At 39.9% G+C, this 14,478-nt stretch overlaps 1 protein-coding gene across 2 annotated transcripts in view; it reads left to right on the top strand.

Moving 5' to 3' along the window:
- LOC119743029 (fasciculation and elongation protein zeta-2-like) overlaps positions 1 to 14,478 on the top strand; it is a 44,269-nt gene that overhangs the window by 3,229 nt on the left and 26,562 nt on the right. For both annotated transcript variants that reach the window (XM_038219343.1, XM_038219344.1), the window contains exons 2-4: positions 3,655 to 3,760; positions 6,963 to 7,115; positions 11,509 to 11,638. In XM_038219343.1, the coding sequence (XP_038075271.1) occupies positions 3,655 to 3,760; positions 6,963 to 7,115; positions 11,509 to 11,638 (389 nt within the window). The remainder of the gene's footprint in view (positions 1 to 3,654; positions 3,761 to 6,962; positions 7,116 to 11,508; positions 11,639 to 14,478) is intronic.

Genomic DNA, 14,478 nt, shown 5'->3' with positions numbered 1-14,478 from the left:
CAGTCAAAAATTCAATCCTCTAGTCTTCCCCTGCCATGCCTTTTACACAGGCTAGTCACCAACGGTCGGATCATATTTCAAGCAAGCACATGTGACCAGTCAAATTCAGTTAACAGACAAAAGCAGACAAGTGGTAGGCACAGCTGGCTTTAGCAGTCACAGCCAGTCAATCCTGCTTTATGTACATGTAGGCTGGGAAGTGTTGAAAACAGTCACTTGATTGATAATTTGACTGAAAGGATAACTTTGCACAGAATGTAATGTTTGCATAGGAGGTTACATGTAAATGGCCCAAGAACCTATTGTCTAAATAGACGTAAGTTTCATTACATCACAATGAATGCATCTTAACCAGTTCGCGCCGGGATTATTTTGACATTGACTGGACCCAGGCGCAGGATTGTTTTTCATGAACCTCGATACCAGACGGGTCTGGCCGTCATCTGTGGGTTGCACACCCTGATGATATTTCCGCCTCGCTCGCTGCGAGCTGGTCGCTGACAGATATTTCTGGCCTCGCTCGTTGCGTGTTATCCGTCATCCGTTCCGAATACCACAAAACCTTTGCGTGTTTACACACGCATGTCACATTACATATGTCAATATGTGAACATCATACATGTTCTGTAGTGAATAAAAATCGTTAAAACAACAGTTCTTGTATAGCACTTCACACAAACTAAAATAACAAAAGAATCTGAATATAAATTGTAAACAATAAATTTAATATCAAAGGAATCAAAAGTGCTTTTAAAACAAATGAGTCATAAAACATTGATTTAAGTGAAAGCAAAAAGTAATATCATTTGTACCGGTACAGACTACAGTGTACATGATTGCTTTTTAATAGTGCGTATGCATGGACCAAATGCGATTCAAAATGTGATAACACAATTAGGCCTCAATGAATATTCTCTCCCGAATTCAACAGATTGAGCATTTCAATGACATTCCCAACGTTCCTGATGATGACTGCAGGTTGCCATATGAGTCATAGTGTGAATCAGTATTTGCATTCAGTGATGAAATAATGAACGAATCAACATCCTGAACAGTATAGTATGCACACACACACACAACGTGTGTACATGTACAGTACATGTACATGGTCCAGACTTAGCAGTAAGTGTACAGTATGTATGGGCACTATTAATTAAATGAAGCCGGTATGTATGTATGCCTGCAGGTCTAGGTGTAACAATTTAGTATTGCATTTATGAAAATGACTTGATCACGAGCAAAATTTATACTTTGCACATGGGTAACATCTAAGACACAAAAATTGCTCCAACCAAATGAATTGGCATAGTCAATTTGGAGCTGTCAAAGTACTTGATTGTAAAGTTTAAATTTCGACCGCAAACCCTCCTTTTTTCCTTCCTCTTTTTACAAATTAGGTTTTAAACTGTTGGAAAATGTCTGATTTCAGGTCGTTATTTCACACTCAGTACCAAATGTACCAATATACGGATACATACATTGTAGACTGCAACAAGTGTGTGTTATGCCTATAAAAACTAGGGGTGTGCCAAATACATGTATATACTAAATATTCGATCAACCAAATATCGGAATACTATTATTTTTTTTCGATTGAAATACTTAAACAATGTGAGCAGTCTTGAGGAGATGATAAAAAAACCATCCACGATGTAAGTTGTGTGGTTTTATATTGTTTGTCAAATGCCACACTTTCGCACATGATTTCAGAGCATTAGCTCAAGTTTCTTCTGTAAAATTGGTCAAATATCAATCATTCCGCTATCTGTTCTTTATGTTATTTTAAACAGCTCTTTGTCGAGTTCTGACCACTGACATCTCAAAAACCTGGACCAGCTATTTTGCCTAAAAATCCGTTAGCAAGGTACTGCGTCTCATCGAAGCGCATAAATGCGCAAGGAATATCAGAAGAATAAATGGCAAGGAGATGCTCTTACGACGCTTCGTTTTTTATTTACAAGCAGACTGAGCGTTCGCATATAGGCAGTAATTTGCTGAGGGAAACAGCAACTTACGATGTACAAAATATTATATAATTTGCTGGTCTAGGTTTGTTTAAGATGTCTGTGGTTTGGACAAGTGCAGGTGCAAGCAAATCCCAATCGGTTGCAAGTTTAGGCTGGCGCACGTTAAACCTGATCAGTGCATTTCGAAATCCAATATCGAATATTCAATCAAGTTCAAGTTGGAATAATCGTATACTAAATTATTTGAAAATGCACAGCCGTAATAACAAGCTCGATCAGATCTCGGAAGCCGGGGGCCAACGAATGCGTGTTCATGCATGAGTCATGTGATCGTGCCATGTAATTTCTGGAAGGAGTAGTGTTTTGGAAAAAAAAAATTGTTTTTGACCCCAGGTTTTTGACCCCAGTGACCCCATGATGACCTTTGACCCCAGTTTGGTCATGTGACATGTTGGGGCTGAGCTACCGGTACTGATACTTTTGACAAAGTTTGGTTGAAATCGGTCAAAATATGTAGGAGCAGTAGTAGACAATGTCAATGTGTGTATACTATTACTAACCAACGGACTAACAGAGAGACATGATCATTTGTTGAGCTGCTATCCCGCAGCTAAAAACAAATGTGTATACATGAAATTTGTTAACATTATGTAAAGTTCTGTTAAACATGTTTACATTGTAACAGTACATTGTACCAATACATTCTACAGAAGGACATTCTTAAAATGGGAACTGACGTTTGCAATTAGCATGTTATCCACTCCCAATAGTTGTTTAATAATTGAAGCAGGGCATTGCCTGATCAAATGACATACATCATACATCACTGCCGGGCCTTACTTACCGTAAGTGTCAGGGTGTCAAGTGATGAATTATGAATCCTGTATGGTAGTTGGGTATTACATTATTGGAATTCTTGTCTGCCGGAAGGCTGCAGGATCTCAAATATAAAGATGATCTTCAAATGACACTTAATTACGTTTACATCATGTATGGTTTACAATGTACATGTATTTCTAGGCTACGTGCCAAATATTTTCTAATTGGAACACCTTTTTATGGACAAAATATACATGAGTCAGGTTGGCGTAGCGGTACTTTCCTCGCCTTCCACTGCTGTTACCCGGGTTCGATTCCTGCCTGGGCTAATATGTGGATTTGGTTTTCAGTCCCTACTTGATTCCGTGGGTTTTTTTCTCAGAATATTCTCCTGGGGGTTTTCATCCCACATCTAAAACTGTAATTTCTTCACATTGTCATCTCTATACTGGGTTGTATGGGAGACCAGTGAATTCCATTGTACGTAAAATGAGAATTAAATAAAAAATAAAAATACCAGTAAACAAGTTGTGCAGTAAGGTGTTGTGTTGCAGAATTTTGAAGAATCGCTTAAGATACGCAAGTACCAGTGTACTTGTGTAAATTTAATGTGGCGTAGTCATTTAAGAGATTAAAGTAGGCTACTTTAACACAGGCATGCAACTTTTCCTTGGATCAGCGGATTTCCTAATGTTGACGTTTCTCGCATGCCGTAATTGCCATTAAAATATTGAAAAAGGCTGCGTAGAATCTTGTAAAGCTTGGAATTTCCACATTTTTGTGAATTCCTACTTTGTAACCCCCAGAACAGGCAACGTTTATTGAGAAATGTAAATTTATGCTGTTCTTGTTTTTTTTCCCCCAACAGAATATGGAAGAAAGTGACAGACAACATGGGGCAAGTAATGCCACTGGACTGGAAGAACTCACACACGCGGAAACTACACATGCCAACACTCCACCTGTGTACAAAGGTAAACTGTGGTCATTCATAATCTATGCTGACATCTACAATCCTGGCCAAAATGGTTGGGACACTTTCTGAGCCTGCCACGGTCACCCACTTTCCCGCTCCCCCAGTCAATGTTGTTCTCTCCAGCTGATGGAGCACAGTGCGTGAAATTAGACAAAAAAAGTGGTCAGACAAAATGTCCGAGCACAATCAAAAGTGTTCTGCCATTGTCAAGTTTTGATCTGCCATTTAGCGTTCCAAACCTTGCGAGACGAACTTTCAAAAGGCCGCGTTTACTATACTTCAAAGACGGTACATACACGTGTGTACATGTACAGTATGTATGTTTACGTACGTACGTATCCATCCATAATACACACTATGTAGTTGCAATGACAAGCGCCGGGCATTCACGCGCTCGTTTCTGTAGTAAGCCACGTTGTGAGAATTTAGTAACAATCACGCACTTAAAGCATACCGCGCAACACAACGTACTTTGATCTTGCTAAATTCTCATTACATGTATGCGCGTCAATGTCCTTATAATACTCTATAGTTTAGACTCGTCACTATACAGACTCGATTCAAGTCTGCAGAACACATAACTTAAACTGGGTGAAATTGCAGTTTTGAATGTCCAAAGAGGCTCGATCGAATCATTATACTATAGCAAGGAATAGAGGTTGAATCAGGTCCAATTTAACACTTTTGCCCAATAGAAATTAACTGGGAATTTCACAAACGGCCACTGCTCATTTCCATAAAATGACTTGAAAAGTACAAAAAGTTGTATTAACTGATTTGTAGAAGAAACACGAAGACTGCTGATCGAAACACAATTTATCGACTTGATTTCACGTCTATTTTTTTGCAAACGGCACGTACGTACGAATGCCAATCTATCGCTGTGCACGCCGCGCTGTACTAGACTGTGTAATGATTGGGGTGTAAACGCGTTGCATCTATTGCGTGAATATAAGACAACACGTACATGTAGTTAGCAGCCGCTCAGCGTACGGTAAGTATTACAAACCGGATCATCGGAAATAAACAACAAAATACTTTTGAGTGCAAGCGTTTATTTCATACTTCTGAAAAGACAACTCCACAAAGAATACATAAATCGCTCGGACATTTTGTCCGAGCACATCTGCATTTGGTCGGACAAACCATGAAAGTGGTCGGAAAATGTCCGATGTCCGACTGTAATTTCACGCACTGGAGCACACACCACGCAATGAGAGACAACATTGAACGGGAGCCGGGGGGTTGGGAGCCCAGCGAGATTTGGCCAGGATTGTAGCTAAAGGCTTTCACAATGTCGTAAATCTCCGTATTGGACGTGGGTAGAACCCTCAGATTTTGGCAAACCCTTTTACGCTTGGAAGAATCCAACACAGCCTCTACAGAGGTCTGGTGCTCCCACGGGTAATCTGCTCTGGTCGAGACCAGGGTAAGTGCTACCCGGGTAGAAAACCAACATTGTACAGCTGACCCATGTACAGAATGGTGTAAGTGTGACTGATATACGTTGTTAACCGGTTTTCGATTGGGGTCATGGTCCTGTGTTGATTTCAACACAGGTTGGCAAGACGATTGTGTGAAAATGTCTAAACTTTAACACTGCCCGAATGAATTAAAGCATTACTCTAGGTCTTCCCGTGCTCAGGGTCAAAGAAGTGTGTTGTCAAAGCAAATTTATGTATTACCCAACTTCCACCCAAAGTACATGTAAATGTTACATTTAATTGTATACCCAGTTGTACACAACTATGTAACACAAGCACTTGTGCAAGCTGAAAATATGCAGATCAAAATCTGAGCCGTTAGTCCCAATACGCCCAAGACTGCCCTGCGCCACCCAAAACTGCCTGAGCATGCTGTGGTCTTATGGATTCTTCAGTGAATGCTGCTACAACTTGCATAGCAGCCATCTTAGAGGCAATGCCTTTGTTTTGCTGGGATATGCACGAGTGAACCTTTTGTGCCTTCATTATTACTGTTCTGCATCATTGACAGGCACTCAACAGTGCTGACCCACCTATATCTGTCAATGTCAGTCAAGGCATGGTGCTCTCAATTATTACCTACCACAGCCTGTCAATTGTACCAATATAAGCCCAATTTACAGAACTGCTGTTACCTGATAGATTTGGACGTATAGGGAGCACAAAACATAAGAAGAGGCATCATAAAACAGAATCCCAGATGTTGAATACAGATTTCACAGATTTGGATATTCAGGCCAAAATGACCAAATCAGGATATAGGGATGTACGTATACATTGTACCCTTCTGCTTCCCTTTCTCCCTTTGATCCTTCGTCAAAGTTTGGTGAACGGTGCACTCCCGTTGTGTGTACCGTTTCATCTGTCAAGCAAGATGCTTCCTAGATGAACTTGTAATTCCTGTCCGGAGTGAACGACCACTTAACAGCGTTCCGTGGTGATTTGATACCTTGTTAAAGCGCTGCTGAGCGTCCAGGAAAAACAAGTCCATCTGTGTCATGTTCTGACACACTCCGCTCTCACGTTTACTCCCAAACCTTCTTATCAAAACAGCACTCAGACTTCTGTACATTTGCCTACCTGCACTTGGTGTTTGCATTGTAAAAAAGGTGATGTTGAAAAGATCACTTACATTGTACATGTACACTGTACAGTGCAGCATTTAATTCTTGCTACCTGATCCAGGAGCATATTACAGTAAACATCGTTATGCACAACAAACAGTCTCTACTGCAGCTGTCTAACTAGACTTTTGTTACAACGTAAGTTCAGAGTTGTTACATTGCAGGGCCAATTTGCATTGGCTAAAAATTGAAATGAAAATTGAGAAATTTAAGGAATGAATTTATAAAAAAATTATATAAAAACATTGTACAAGATTTTTTTGTTTTTGTTTTACATCTCTATACGCAAAAAAGTCAATTATTCATGTTCAATGTATAGTTCTAGATTATTCTGCCTCAATACATACGTAGTGTTGGAACAGTATCTGCCCACATTTATGCTTTTTCTATGTTTAATCATGGTCATGCACTAATCAATTTATAGCCATTAATTCATGATGCATGCCTGTAATTAATTAATATTTCCAATTTTTAGAAACAGAGTTTTTAAGTTGCAACATTCATGACTGATGGACTTGAAGTGTACAACTTTGACAAACCTCAATCAATAAACAAGCGTTTCTCTCTCCCTCTCTGTACAATTCCCGAGCAGAGAAACGGAGACAATCTGGACTTGCCGGAGGACCATGAACTGACCCAGTGTTTTGACATGCATTCCATGGTTCTGTCCTCGATGCCACCCGAAGACCAAGACCCATCAGTCACAGCGGATCGAGTTATCGAAGAAATTGACGAGATATTCCAGGTGAGCCAAGAGATTCATTCTTTCTTTCTTTTTTCTTCTCTTTTTTTTTAACTCTAATCCTCCGATATTGTTAAATCTACCTGGAGAATAAAAGTCTAGGAGTATATTTTAATTTGTACAAGAAGGATAATTTGTAATTTGCAATAGTGTGTACATGTATACATGTGTACAATACATGTCGGTATGTGTTCAACATGTACTTTCACTGCGCAGTATAGACTGATTCGGTGGCAGCCATTTTCTGAGGTGGCACCACGCCCGCGCTCAGGTAGTCGCGCTCAGGTTGTATACCGCACTCTGGGGTCCTTCGACCGATAGGGTTACCAAAATGCATGCACGCCTTGTCTTTAAGCGCGCAGACGTGGCGCAACCTCAAAAATGCCTTCTAATTTTGTACGGCAGATTACACTATGGACTTTTCTCTTGCTAACTCGTGGTTGGTACTTTTTTGCCGACCATGGGTTTAAAAACTATAGAGGGTCAAAAAAAGCAAAACTGAATAAGATTTAATAATTTTAATGATTGTTGAAAATAACCCCTCAAAAATAACCAACAAACCATACCAAAGACGTAATAAAACTAACTTTTTGCTACATAATGAGGGTTTTAATTTTCAATTTTTGGTAAAATCAAAGTCCTGGTAGATTTTGGTGGATTCTGGAGGATTGAGGCTGAATGCAACATACACTTTAGGAGGATTGTGGAGGATTGAGGGCACATGGACATTCAGTAGGACTAGTGGTTGATTTTGGAGGATTGAGGATGAATGGTGTTTGAAGTAGAGGAGGATTTTGAGGATTGAAGATGAATGCATTTTTGAGAGGCAGGACTGTTGGAGGATTGTAAAGGATTGAGGCAGTGGGTATCCTTCATTTGAACATGCCAGTATGTAAGTTCAACATTTGGGATGATTTTAGAGGATTGAGGATGGTTCCTAGCAGAACGGGCCTAGGGGGTTAGGGTTTTATACATAAATGCTCTTGTGGCAGCCCATGATGCAAAATGGAGCTCAGCGTTTACAAATTAAGAAAACAGTTGAAGTGACAGTGTAAATTTGTACTTGCACAGTCATGACAGTGTACCGGTACACACATACAGTAGAACATCTTTCAAAGTGTAATCTGCCTGCTGTGAATTTCCCCCTTAACTGTCTGGGCATTAAGTTAGTAGATTTTTTTTCCCTCTTCATTCTCACTGCCAAGGCCGGCATTTGCCAGGGCCTCCAATGCATCGCCACACATGAATCAACGGTTGTCATGTGGCGTGGAAGATATTGGTGCCGTTCTGTCTGCGACATTTTCCGTTGCAGAGTGATAAATTTTGTCAATAGGGCAAGAGGAGAATCTGGAGCCAGCATGGTGTGTGATGCTTCATTTGCATCTGCAAACATATCCAGGGTTTTCTGGCAGAAAACATCATTCTTGAAAAGCAGCTGGTTGAAGTGAGCGCGGATCAGTTAAGAGTAAGATCTGGAGTTTTCTTGAAGGTTTCTTACCACATGAAATATCTTAGAAATTTGCTGTTTTTGTAAATGTTTTATGGATGTAAATTTGCATCATTTACATGTACATGTATAGCATTTTCTCTTTAACGTTTTCTGTTTAAAAAAACATTTGTACAAACTGTACACTTGTATACATTTCTCATTCCATAGATATGTGGAATTCAGTTCCATCGCAAAGGACAAAGCACAAAGGGTTTGTGTGTGTCTTCACAAGAAATTCATGAGTTGATCGCGCAAAGCGGGGGCTCGCCCACTATAGGCGGCAAAGCAGCCTCCCCCGTGAAGTAGGCAATCCAAGCCTCGCCTTTGCTATTACTGTATATTAAGGACTTTCAGGAAATATGTACCGGTAGGGCCTACATTGCATTGCATGTTTGGGAAACCATCAGATTTCTCCTACCGGTACGGTAGTGGTCAGCCACAGTATTTAGTAAGCAATTCCAGTTTTGTATACATGTACATTGTACATGTACATGTATTTTTTTTTCAGTATGGCCATGCCCCAGGCCACGCCCTCATTACATAATTACTGATCAAACCTTGTTTTCAAACATATGCATTGTGGATGTGTACAAAGGAGTTGTGTATGCGAACATTGCTGTAAATCAAATTAAAATCATTTAGCTTCAAATGCCCATATTAAAGTATCAAAACTAAGGATGGCCTTTGTTTGCGTGAGCTAATTTTATTCAAAGGTGAATCTGTTAAATCCTCAGTGGTATCTAGATACTTCTGATTACCCCTTACCCAGAGCGTTCCCCCCCCCTTCCAAAATCTTTCAAAGTCTACAAGAAGGTTTCAATATTTTTGAAGGACTCTTAGTGACTGCTTCAGAATGTGGCATGGGTAGCTTTTTGGAGGATTCAACCACAGCACCTCGGGAGTTCAGGTTAAAGAATCAAGCCGACACAGTGAAAAATGTAATCAAGCAAAGGCTGATTCCGTCTCCGAGTTGGTTGGGATAGACTGATCCGTTAAGCCTCGCCCCCTTGTGTCTTGACCAATCACAGCCATAATTAATGGTATGCATAATCACGTGCAAAAGTCTGACATGGGCGTCTGCTTGTGCAACTGGAACATGCAGTGTTGCATTTAAAGGGAATATACATCATTTGCTTTTGCTGTAATTTTCAGAAATGGATGGAATTGGAGGGTTGGAAATATATAGCAAGTATAGTTACACTGACTTTTTTGAGGTTTTGGGTTCGAAAATGCTATAAAAACCAAGAAAAACAATCATTTTCCTGTAGTCTGGTTCCTTGACTCTTTTTAAGAAGAAACAGTACAGTTTACATATATTGGGGAATTGTAAGGTCAGGGAACCAGTCTAGCTGGCTTGTACCCGTTCATAGGTGTGTAATCGATTGCAAACAAGTGCGATGGTCAACTGGGGCCAGTATTTGAAAAAAAGCCAGTTTTTTTCAACGCTGATCGGCCGATCAGCGTTGGAAATTGATACAAAAATACCACTTTTCTTGAAAATGACAGTATACCAGGTGCCATGATTTTACAGGATGCTTTACACTGTCATTCACTAACAGTCCAGCAAGGTATTTCAAAATGATTTGGTAGTTTTATTTTTTGATGTTTGCAAATGTTGTATTTTCCCTTTAAGAGGAGGATGTGTTGTTGACCATGTGCGTTGTGGGCGTGGCCTACTGAATCAAGTCTATTGCACATAGTATAAACCAAGCAATAAACATACACTATTGCTCATGCACTTTGTCTGGCTCAGTCACGTAATTAGGACGTCTCCCATGAATGCTTCCCATGTGTGCAAAGTTGTACACAGTAAAAAAAAAAAAACGGCACCAGGAAGGTTGATGGCGTATATTGCCTCTCAAGAAACACGATGAGATGATGTGAAAGCGGCTCAGTCTTGAATGGGTAACTAGGGCGGGATTGATTGCCCTGAAATGAAAGAAGCGGAATGTCATTAAAATGGGGACTCTGTCAGTGTCAGTTAAGTGGTGAATCATTTACTTTGCTAACCTGGAATTATGTCTAATATGTACTGTATATACATACATGTACGTGTATACATGTGACCAGAACAACAAATTGACTTTTTAGGATTTTTGTCAGTAATGGTTTTTCAGGTGCATTAGAAAGAGAATACTGAGCTCCTTACTCTGATAAACCACTCGGGTTTCCGTATAGACTGTAGACGTGATGTTTGTGTTAATGTAGGTGGTTGCTCATGATTTCCAATTTTCCATTGTTCAAAGGCTTATTATTAGTTCTGTGCATTTACAAATAATGTACAGAAGTGTTTGTTTATTCAAAGATGAATTCACTCAAATATTGGAATATTTGAAACACGCCAATCAAGCTTTACATGGGCCAACCTAAACTGCATAGGTCTACCAGTCGGAAATTGCACGTGCAAAGTGCATGCACACACCCTGGTTGAAATTTGCACATCGATCGGGAATAAAATAGTCCAGTGATCAGGATTTTGTGCACAATGAGGTTTATAAATAAAGAACATCATGTACGGTGTGCATCGATATCATTTTTTTTAAAGGTACATGTAGCTCACTAGCTGATACTTGAAAGATTTTAAAGATGCACACAACATATGATTAAAACTCATCACTGGTATTGCTCTTCATCTTCTGAAGACTGTTCCTGTTTTTTCGAATATTCAAATCGTATATTTGGTCGTAGATTGAATATTTCAATATCCGGTATATTCTGCGCAGCCCTAAGGCTTACGCCTCAAAAGTGGATAAGCAGGTTTCTCAACTTCTGACTCATTTTATTGGATTGGATCGCAATTTATTTCATGGTGGCTATCTCTTTGCTTTGTTTTAAATTTCTATCCTGAACAGTCAACTAAATGACCTTTTGTTTCTCTCCTATTTTTTTGACTTTGTTGTTTTGCAGTCACAATCAGACTCGTCACCTGATGACCAAGTGGATGAAGACTCGTTATCCAACATTTCCCGAGAATTGCAAGCCCTAAGAGACCGTTCCATCACCACCAGTAGCTACGAGGAGAGTCAACTTGCCCAAGGTGAAAACCCAAGACCCTTTGAAGGTTTACTTTCTGAACGAATTTTGACCACTTTTGTTTGTGTCTGTAACATAATGCCTTTGTGGCAACCCTTCTCCCTTGTTGGTTATGCAGCTAAGTGAATGAATTTTCATAAATACCTGAGACAGTTTACGCATTCCGACCGATTTATTGAGAGCCTGTCACGGGGGTGGTCTTAAACCACCGATGAAACACCGGTTTAAAACCGGTTGCGAGACGCTGCACCCTGCGCCACATGCACGCAGCACGTGTCGCCCACGCCTACAACTGTACAACAAGGTGCTTGAGATATGGAACAAATAGACTGATCTGGGCAATGTGGTCAACAACATGTGCGCCTGTCCAATGCCACACTGCATGTTCCAGCCACATGTGCATCATATGTGCATGCATCCATGTCAAACATTTGTGCACTAAATAAGCATGCTGGCATAAGTCACAGCTAGTATGATTGGTCAAAACATTGTACTCGGCAAGGCTTTGTGGGTCGTTCTATTTTAACTTAAAAAGTTTATTTATTTCACAGCTCAGTTTATCAAGGTGAAGCCAAAAACATTGCCCAACTGAGAATGTTAAGGTCCAAACATGTCGGAACATCATGGCACTGTGAAAATGTCTTTGTCGGATTCTTGTACATATGTTTGTATACACATGTAGTCATGGTACAGTAGTTGCTATTGCCTGGGAGTGAGTGGGAGCACAAATTCTAACACCATGGCAAGTTTTCCGGCTTTTAATTTCCAAAAGTGGAATGCATTTTAGATTTTTTATACAATTTGCTTGACATTTGCATTAAGTTAAAGTATGAACTAGTCTTACTCCCTGAGCTCTCTTGCCCAGAAGCAGCCTGAATCCTCCAATATTCTCCAATGGCAAAAGAGTGGAAAAAAAACAAGAAAGCTCTAAGAACCTGAATTCTTCAATATCATCTTCCTGAAATCCTCCAGTGGGTTTGCTGGCATGTCATTACATTATTGGATTTTAATGCTCATTAGGCATTTATTGCAGTCCTCCGCTGTTATCTTGTATTGTGGATTGGCAATGCCAAGGCCCTAAATAATTTGAGTACAGAGGCTGTACCATAAGCACTGGTATATGCTGAATGCCTGCCCAAATTTTTGGGTGAATGGGTTCACTTTAATGACACGATTTTCATGTACCGTTACCGTTACGATTCTGTTTTTAAACCCCCAAATGTCATTTTTACTCCCCCACCAATTTCCTAAAAATATATGGCGTATTGTCCTTTTCACTTTCTTGTCTCCGTGTGGGGTACATTATGTGCACTCCCATTGCATGTACTTTCACAATCAGCCGATAGCCACACACTTCATGCACCCCCATGGGCCACTCCTATGCTGTGATTCACATGACGTGCATCTTGCCCCGCAGTCTGCTGATGATGCTCAAAGCCGTCATCGTCGTTGCCCGCAAGTAAAGATGATTGGAAATTACCGTACAAGCCCCAAACTCCGTAACTGGCGTCACTCATTGCTCATCAGATGGGCCAGGCAGTGTATGTAGACCCTTGATGATGTATTCATGTGCAGATGCTGGGGCCTTATGTCTTCGGTTCCATCTGATTCACTGTCTGACCTTACAATGTTACTCATTACAGCATCGATCCGCTCTGTTCAACTTGCGCCAAGGCAATCAACTTTTTTTTCTGGAAATGTATTAGAGTGCATGACCAATAATGTAAGGTACATGTAAGGACCTGTGTGCATAACCATACTTTTTTCTCTAAAGTTTTGACTGAAAAAGAAAATCATCCCTTGTTTTCTTATTTGCAACAGAATTATATATTATATTAATTTGTCTTCTAAATGGATAAAGTGATTAAGATGGATGAATTGATTAACTTACAATAAAAAATTTAAAAATGTGCACATTTGCATAAGAATCAAGACATCAAAACATTAAATAAAAAATAAAAAAAAATAAAAAAAATTACATTTTTATTTTTTGGGGGACAAATCAGTTGCCATTAATTGACAGCACAGTGGATGATTTTGGAAAAGTCGAAATGGTTCCTTTATAAAAATGTCTTTTGTAAGTGTGGATTGAAAATGTTGAAAATTTCAATGATGAGGCTGGCGACAATCCTTCTCACAAGTCAAGGCTGGTTTGTACTGTAAATCTGGAGTGAAATATCATAAAACTTTTGTCCTTAGAAGCATTGCTTCTATTGCCGGAGTTTGCTCTTATGAAAGTGTGGGCAAACCTCTATTTTGCAACAACCATTCAAATTATTTCCCCTTTTTATACCACTTGATGGCAGTTCGAGAGTGCAGTTACATGTAGCTTTTAACCAGTTTGCATCGGAGGACTCGATAACACGCACTGGCTGTTTTTATACACAGGCACAGCTGATGGGTTAAAACGTCAAGATTGATTCGCCTCCGGGAGACATCTAAACTTGCTGATCCCTTGTGCCTTTTGTACACAAACACACACACATAAAGTCCATGAAGTCTGTGGAGGTGGACTGTGTGTTGATCTTGGATTGGCCGCTGTGCACGGCCTATTCTACAATTTACGCTCAAGTGCACACCTCGGAGTATTGAAACATTAAACATACGTATGAGGTTTTGAAAAGAAAAATCGTACAAATACTGTTGAAATGACTCTTGCGAATTAGTATTTGTGGCGTTAGGCTGTATATCAGAAGTTGGCTGGAAAATTTTTCCTTTTGCGAAAATCGAAATTTTCAGCAAAAACAATCCCGGCCCGAAGTGGTTAAGGAAGAGATTTGTACACTGTACATGTACAGGTATGTATCGCCACTGGAAATGTAAATGTACATGGCCTAGCTACCC

The sequence above is a fragment of the Patiria miniata genome, unplaced genomic scaffold (assembly GCF_015706575.1).
Source record: "Patiria miniata isolate m_02_andy unplaced genomic scaffold, ASM1570657v1 HiC_scaffold_6, whole genome shotgun sequence".
Classification (NCBI taxonomy): Eukaryota; Metazoa; Echinodermata; class Asteroidea; order Valvatida; family Asterinidae; genus Patiria; species Patiria miniata.
This window is presented reverse-complemented; position numbering and strand designations above follow the sequence as displayed.